Source organism: Taurulus bubalis (genome assembly GCF_910589615.1).
Source record: "Taurulus bubalis genome assembly, chromosome: 4".
Lineage (NCBI taxonomy): Eukaryota > Metazoa > Chordata > Actinopteri > Perciformes > Cottidae > Taurulus > Taurulus bubalis.
The window spans coordinates 8052051-8060540 of record NC_136592.1 but is presented as its reverse complement, the minus strand read 5'-3'; the positions used below and the strand labels follow the sequence as shown (position 1 = coordinate 8060540).

At 45.6% G+C, this 8490-nt stretch overlaps 1 protein-coding gene across 1 annotated transcript in view; it reads right to left on the bottom strand.

Moving 5' to 3' along the window:
• Positions 1–965: 965 nt before the first annotated feature.
• Positions 966–8490, bottom strand: part of nhsb (Nance-Horan syndrome b (congenital cataracts and dental anomalies)) — a gene marked incomplete at both ends in the record, with an annotated part of 48389 nt that continues 40864 nt past the window's right edge. Inside the window, 10 exons of the mRNA XM_079216460.1 lie at positions 966–1593; positions 1790–1913; positions 2184–5369; positions 6197–6349; positions 6884–7015; positions 7240–7432; positions 7670–7732; positions 8004–8048; positions 8155–8199; positions 8327–8374. Of these exons, the coding sequence (XP_079072586.1) occupies positions 966–1593; positions 1790–1913; positions 2184–5369; positions 6197–6349; positions 6884–7015; positions 7240–7432; positions 7670–7732; positions 8004–8048; positions 8155–8199; positions 8327–8374 (4617 nt within the window). The remainder of the gene's footprint in view (positions 1594–1789; positions 1914–2183; positions 5370–6196; positions 6350–6883; positions 7016–7239; positions 7433–7669; positions 7733–8003; positions 8049–8154; positions 8200–8326; positions 8375–8490) is intronic.

Sequence of the window (8490 nt, the reverse complement as noted above, 5' to 3'; positions counted from 1 at the left end):
TCCTTCTTGTTAGACACTCAAATCCAAGACAAATCAATCTAGATCACTGGTAATGTAATACAAATGTCACTAAAACCTTTCACACTGAAAGATTAATTATTCTTATAATACAAAGGAAACACAGAAATGTCGACAGAAACCAGGATCCAGGGGATGTTTCCATATAGGGTCATGCAACATGGTGAAACTTTATCATCATGTTCTGAGGCGCAGTTTTACAAAAATACATGCATCATGTAATCTTTTTGGATATAATTAATGTGGAGAAATATATGATTGGCTCTGTGTGATATACTCTATGCCAGGTCTGCAGATGGAAATATAATAGATTAGTTGGTGCTGTGTTGTTACTAACTTCCACAAGGAAACAACCCTTGCTTGTTGGCAGGAATATTGAGGATGGACTCTGGGAAGTCTGACCAATGCTTTGGGCACCACAAGAATATTGAATTTCACAAGAATTTTTCGTTTAAAAAAGAAAGCAGTTCCTCAGTGACACACTCGCACCCACGCCAGTCAAAACACAATAATTTGAAATATCAGTGGATGTTGCATGTGCTCGTTCATGCACACGCACGTTGTCCATACTCCACAACATTTCTTTTTTTTTAATTTACCAAATATTTGGGACAGATTTGTTTTCTTCTCCAATTTCTTTTTTAAACAGTTCAATCAAAATAGGTCTCAAGTCCGTTTCTTTTAACTATGTGGGAGATATTCATTCGATAATACAGTTTTATGGTAAATCCTCAACATTTTCATAATCATCCCTTTATGATTCAGTAGCACTCTGTCCGACACCCTTAAATAGAACAGTAGATCCAAAGCTGGGTGCATTTTAGCAACAGTCAGAGTTTGTGTGTCGGAAGAATTACACTATTGGCCATGATGACACACCTATCCAAGATAAGAAAAGTGGATGGGGGGCCATTTCAAATGTAGGACACAGCTAAGATCAGGTGGTTTTAGGATGATCTATCATCATGGGGGCTCCCATCTGAGTTCTCTGTCTCCCCTTCGGAAATGGCTTGCATGGGGGCCGTGTAGAGGCGGCTGCGTGTACTATAGCGACTGCTGTTGGCTACAGGGGGGATCCGAGAACGTCCCTGCCGAGATGCAGCTGACATAGGCAAGATTTTGGGGGTGAAACTCTCAGAGTTGGCTCTGGGGAAAAGGCCTGGTATCTGGATTGGGTCCAGGCCAGCAATGTGGGGCTCTTGGAGTGTAAAGGGTAGCTCGTCAGCCTCTCTAATGGCCCCTTCCTGAAGGGGGTCCCCAGGGGATTTAGGGGTGATAGGGCTTTTCAGAATCTCTGTGGCCGACATGCGGTAGCTGGAATCAGACCTGCTACCTTTCTTCAGCAACAGGAGTTTAAACTCCTCATTAGACGTGCTGGATTTCTTGGCGCTGCGGTAGATTGGCACAGGTGCTCGTTGTGACGCGGCAGCAGTGGCTATGGTGACTGGCATGTTGAGAGGAGGAGCTGGCGGGATAATGACGGTGGTAACAGGAGTCACAGGTGCTGCAGAGCATAGACGAGACTTTGCGTTTAAGTCTCCTGAATCTTTCCGGCCCAGGACCTTTCTCTTTGATCTGAATGAGGAAATAACAGGTCAGGTCAGTCCTGGGATTTATACAGTGGATGGATAGATACAGGGATAACATCAACATCTAAAAAAAGACCATGAAGTAGCAGAATTGCCTCTAAAATTCGACAAATGGATGCAGTACACAGATACATGTAGACAGAATCAAATACAGTGACTGCCAATGCAAAAATGTACAGCACCTGTGTATCATGGCAAACAGGTCCTCTGTTGTACGGGTCTTGTTGGGTGATGTCATAATGATGTCATCATCCACTTTGGTGTCATCCATCAGAGGGGAGAGTGAATTATCACTGGGCGTGGAATCTGTAGTCCAAGACATCCCTATCACATGTCATCTGGTTGTTTGATCATTTAGTAGACAATAAGGTTGGGCCATATGTTAAAATGTTCCAACCAGCCACCATCAGCCCAACAGCCGGTGATTTCTGATACATTCGTCCATTCGCCCAACCCAATATACAGAGAGCGTCTAATCAGAGGATAGCAGCGCACCTCCCTCGAGCCCCGCCCATAAGTAAAACCACCGTAATCTTTACAAAAGAGTACTACTTCTGCCAGAAGAATTTAGCTTACCTTTACTGAAGTAATCCTCAGTATCAGGAGTGGTGGAATCATCTTTACTCTCTTGTGGCTGCTGCTGATGGGCACTTCTGGTAGCACCTGATGTCACTTCCTCCTCTTCTTCCTGCACTTCATATCCTCTTCTCCTTGCATCGCTGATTAGGTAAGGGTGCGATACCTCCATTGTGATACCAGGCACTTTGACTGGACTAGCCCAGGGCCCTGAGTCTGAGTGGGATATTCCAGCAAATTCATATGCTGGGGGTGGAGGGTGGTTCGATCGTGTGCCTCCTCTGGAACATGCAGCCCTCTGTGGCTCTTTCACCTGCTCTTCCTCTTCTTCCTCATCGTCTTCATCATCATCATCATCATCCTGGGAGAACGAGCGCTCCCCTAAAACCCTAAACTCCGGGTGTGCATGAGCTGAGTGCGTGAGCCCTCTGAATTCTGTGTGCGAGTGGATATGTGTGTGTAGATCCACAGGCGAAGGGTGGGGGGCACGTGGCACGGGCCGATGCAGAGGTGAGCTGTCCTCGGTGAGTTCTGACGATGGTTCCATCCGGGTTCTGAAGGCCGTCATAGACCAGAAGGTTCCAGGTCCGTAGCGATCCTTTCTGAGTAGCAGACTTTCATAGGATGGAGGCCCATCAGGGTGGCGGCCAGGGGGAGGTGGTTGCAAGTGTTCCGGGGAGGAAGCGTGATCATGTACTGGGGGTCTGGGAGGTGGTCTGCGAGGAGGGAGAGGCCTTGTGTTGATAGGTGGAGGAGCCAATGTAGAACCACTAGGAGGAAATTTGGGTCTTGTTGCAGTCTCTGTTCCAGTTGCAGTTTCCTGGTCTGCTGTGGTAGCACTACCTGTATGTCTGCTAATAGGATGGAGCTGCACTGAACGAAGAGCAGACGGAGTTATTATCAATAGATTGGGGCTGGGAATTGTCAAAGCAGAATTTGAACTTGGCGGTGGGTTGGTATTTGATGACTCAGGGACCAGCAGTTTTGTTCCAGTGGCTAAAACATTTCCCACTCTGTGTTTACTGTGGTGGAGCGTGTGCATGTGGTGCGTTCGGTGGGATAGCGTGTGTCTAACATAACCACCATGAAGAACATTAAGATCAAGTTGAGAAGGTGGCGGTGGGAAGTCTGGGTCTCTCTTATAGCCAGAGGAAATGCAAGCTCCATCTCTGGGGAAGTGCTGCAGGGAAGAGAGAGAAGATTTCCTCTCGGGCACTTTGGGCTTTCTCTTGCCAGTTGAGGGAGACAGTGGTCCTGGGAAGAACGCTGCCGAGGATGAGGGCAAGGTTGACGTTGGAGTCTCTGATTGGCTTGAGTAGCCACTTGATGGGGAGGCCAGGCCAGCGAGTTTCTCAGGTGACCCAAGTTTGAAGTCTCCAGGTGGGAGAGGCGGACTAGTTGCCCTGGTCTCCGAAGCCTGAGCAAGTGCCTGGGTATGGGTTTCTGTGGAGGAGGACGAGCTGTCTGGTGACTTGATACACTCCATGACAGTAGTGCCTGTAGCTGTGCTTGAGTTGGACATGGATGTGTACTCACCGTTGTTGGACTTTAGTTCAGTGTTGTGAAGCCACAGGTCTGCATAGTCAGATTGCACAGCACCTTCATTCTTAAATGAATGTGTATCTGCAGAGCTGAAGGACATGGGCTCTACTATGTCCACGGTTTCGCCCAGTCCCCTTCCCCAAGTTCCCAAAGGCTCTGCCACTAGACAAGATGTCTGTAATGGTTCTGGAGCACCTCCGAGCTCTAGCTCCAGTTCCAGCTTCATTTCTGTGGAAGACAAGGTAGGGTCTTGTTCACTAACCATCTTTGGTTGATCCTGATCTGCCTGTGTGTCAGTTCCAACGTCAATACCACTACAGGTGTCCTTCAGCGAGGAAGTCCGTTTAGGTGGTGGAGGTTTGACTTTTGGTTTCCTCAGTGGACGGCAGGTCCTCCCCAGAGTCATAGTACCAGCTCTGAAGACGGCTAAGGGCTGGGGATAAACTCCATTGGATCGTGGTGGTGCCACAGTGTTGGATTTGCCACAGTCAGTCCCTGGGTCTGCATAGTTATACATGTAACCTCTGTAACTCTGACTACACTCCCCAAAATGCCCAGAAGTGGAGTAGAAACCCTCTGTATCAGATGGGTAATGAGAGACAGACTCTTTTTCAATGTTGCTGGTCTTGTCACTAAAACAGGTTTGGTCTTGTAGGCCTCGTTTGGAGCTGTACTCTTGCACTAACCGCCCATGACTCCGGCTCAGAGTTTGGGTTTGGTCAGGGTCTTGATCCGGATCAGTCTGGTCTTGGTCTGCAGGGTATGTCCACTCCCCTTCACTGGCTGTACTGACCCCTGCATCGTCCAGTTGGTCTGTGGCTGAGGATGTGAACGAGCTTGACCTGTGGCCCTGGCCCTGGGGTCTGAGGTCTGAGTGGTACAAGGGATCCAGGGAGAATCCCTCATCAATGGCATTGGGCACAGTGTTGAGTGATAGCTCTGAGTCGCAGTGGGATGAGCCTGTTAGTGGTGGAGAAGAAGGTGGGGGGATGGTTTCAGATGTCTGCGAGGGGCAGGTGGAGCTGGAACCACTCCAGTTCCCGCTTGACGACTGGTGGTCCTCCTTGTGGTCCACATGGCTGCCTAGGACCCCTGATGTTGACATTGAGTGAATAGGGCTGCTGAAAGTATCTGAACTCGATGAGATCTCACAGCTGCCCATATCAGCCTTGCGGGGCAAGCGAGAACGGCCCCTCTCCATCCAGCTGTGCTCTGGGCTCCCTCCTCCACCCCCTCTGTCTCTCTCTCCAGACCGCTGCAACCTCTTTAGACTTCCAAGTTGCAGTGGCTCAGGAGCTGCCTGGTCATCTGTGCTCTCTTCTTCATCCTTCATCATCATCATCTTCATTCTTGGACTCGGACCAGGTGGAATAAAGTCCTCTGCTTCATATGGGGACAAGTCCTCGTCTTCGTCGTCATCATCGTAATTGTCATCATCGTCATCATCACTGTCCATCAGACGTCCACCCTCTCGAGGAAGGCTTCGAGAGCGCAAGCGCCCAGAGTGAGCTGCAGCACTGGTGTATGTGGAATCTGACTGGTCACCCAGGGAAGAAATGTTGCCTGTTGAATGGGAGAGGGAGGCAGGGATTCCCTGATGGCCACGTTGGGCTCTGATGCGCCTTCTGGAGGGAGCAGCTGTACCTGGAGAGGTAAAGGTAAAAGAGCGAGAGAGAGAGAGAGAGAGAGAGAGAGAGAGAGAGAGAGAGAGAGAGAGAGAGAGGGAGATATTTCTCAATGTCTTGGATGTGGACTGGACCATATACACAGTTACTATACATACGTAAAATTAATTCCAGTTTGATGGACTGAAAGCAGTGTGTAAAATACACTCTTGGGTCTTCGTAGGTCCAACTTTAGGAAATCTTATATATGTTTTGTTGTAATTATCACTAAAATGTCTTTGTTGCTAAAACCTAACTATGTCCAGCCATGGTCCTTATTTGAAATGTAAAACATGTATTTACAATATAAATACAAATAAATATTGTTGTTATATTTTATATTGTGTTAGTGGCCTTATTGTTGATGTGAGTGCAAAGCGTATATATATATATATATATATATATATATATATGTATATATATATATATATATATATATATATACACAATGTAAAGTTCCTAAATTACAGGCAACCCCCTCTGTCAGGTCTCCCCTCAACCAGTGTCTCACGCTGTCACTGGCTGTAGCTTTCTGATAGACTCTGCGACAGATCCAGATATTTAGCATGCTAGATATCTGTAATGTGTCTGCGATGCAGCAGCTAGCTTTTTGGCACGTGTCTTGAAACAGTTTCCTTAAGCGCAATTTGCGAGTGCTGAGGCAATGCAAATTTACATCTAATCAAAAACTGTCGGTGAGTGGGAAGTCAGGGCTAAAGTTGTGGACTGTTTACTAGGTACTAGTCCGTAGTGCAAATATGGGAGCCAGATTAAAGAATCAAATATACTTTGTTCTCAGAAACTTACATGCTATAAGGAAATCATCTGTTTGGCAGCCAGAGTCACGAGTGTGATGGAGACGACCACTGATTAAGAGGTCTTCCTGACAGAGAGAGAGTTGGTGCGGGTGGGCATGGACAATCACTGTGCGCTCTCTTGCTACGGGTGATTCATCTGAGTCTGAAAGCAAAGAGACAAAGCATGTGGAGTTTTAGTTCTAAAGGGGAATGGTAACATTTTACACAGCTATACTGCTGAGAATCAGGACCTCCCTTATTTATGATCAGATTGTAAATTAATCCACAGCTAAGCCACTTTTGCAAAACCATATTATTTGGATGCAAAACAAGGGTGAACGCATCTGAAATGTACGTGACAGTTGTCCATTGCATTATAAAACTGCATGCATGTGCAACCACAGGTAAACAGGTCAAAGCTGCACCAGGAAGTAGCTCACAAGTAGCTATAAAGTTGGGTAACGGTTTTAATGGACTGCCTAGTATTTTTGTTTGCATGTGATTGTTGCTGCTCATTTAGCTTGCCCTAATGAACTCATGGCTGTATTAGCAAGGTCACCTCATTCCCAGATTTGAGCAATTAAATTGGAAAATATTTATAATATTGATAAAATCACTAGCAATTTGCCAAACCTAAAAGATTAAAAGCCATACAGTATAATAACTCTAAATTTTCCAGGTGTGCTCTATAACATACCCATGTCCTGTTGTACTCTTTTGGGTATTCCTGTGATAGTCTTCCTCCTCCTCAGCTTCCTTCTCCTCTGAAGAACCGACTGGGAATGGACTAGAGAGCAACGAGCACTTGCTTCCCTGTCAAACCCAACTCCTGCAATAACAACACAGAAGCCATAAGCCATATGAAAAGCTAAAGTTTAATATATTCAATTAGATTCCTGGTTTTCATGCAGGCAGTCTGGGTTTGATTTGGGAACAGTTGCTGTTTGGTCACTTGTTAGCACTGTTGTCTCACAATAACAAATTGCCTGATTGATCCTCACTAGGGCCAACCTGGCTCTTTCTTACTTTTCCTATGCTTCTTCTTTGTCTTACCTGTGACGTTGATGGGGATAATGCAGGAGGAGATGGAGTGAGAATCGCCAGTTGACTTCTGATTTGATGGTGGGAGTTTTTCCTTGGACCAGTTGGTCTGTTTGTCCTGGGTCGAGGGGGGAATGGGTGCTGAGGCCTTGGCTCGGTGGCCTCCCAAGACCTCGCCACATTCGCCCTCCCCTGTCGAGACAGTCTGGAGGGAGCAGACGGACGGCAGCTACTTTATATACATGATAGGTGCTGATACAGTCCTACACTTTTAATACATATCAGTTACTTAGTTGGACAGACTAAAGGGAAGTATTTACAATGGTGACGTGTTGCATGAAGAAGACACTATTTACAATTTCTCAAACATCAGACAATATGCTTTTGATTGGATTTGATTAAAGGGTAAACAGCAAGTTATAATTGCACAAATGCTTGATACCTTTCTATTCCATGGAATGAAGATGCAACCTTCAATAGGGTGAAGTGAGTAAAAGCACTCAAACTATTAGCACAAAATAAAGAAAAGACAAAAGAAAAACAAAAAACAGGCAACATGACATGAGTAATCCAAAAGATTAAATCATTTCAAATAAAGAGATTAAAGGAAAGTTAAAAGGTGAAGGATGAATGAGACAGACAATGTACATTATATATATTTTTCAGTCTTAAAAAAATCCATTACGTTCAAATCTTGTTCACCTTGTCTTTCAATAATTACAAACTACTCCAAGTCTGGTACTGTTGTTAGTTCCCCATTCAAGCTTTGTTCTTACCTTTCTTTGGATCGTCTTTATATCTGCCTCTCTACTTGGCCTCTCCTGTGGGAAAACACACACAGACACACACACATGCAGACAATTATTGCTGAGTGTGCAAGTAAAGTCCTGCATTAATGAAATTACAGATGCATTTGAATGTTCTTACTTTTCTCTGTATGGTCTGGATCTCTGTTTCTCTCACGGCCCTCTCCTTCAAGAAATGAAGGGAAAGTTAGCGCAATAAGCAGTGACTGTACACACAGCACAGGTGCATATAACACAAATCTTACATGTTAGACATTAACAGACACAAACACACAGACACATTTCTGTTTTACCTTTCTGGGCTGATAGTCTAACTCTCGCTCCCTCTCTGCTCTCTCTTGCTGCATGGCAAGAATGAGATGGTGTGTCAGTTTGTTGGAACATTGAATAAGAATCACAATAAGCACAAACATATGAATGAGACAAATGTGTTTCTTTGACGTTCTACTTCATGTCT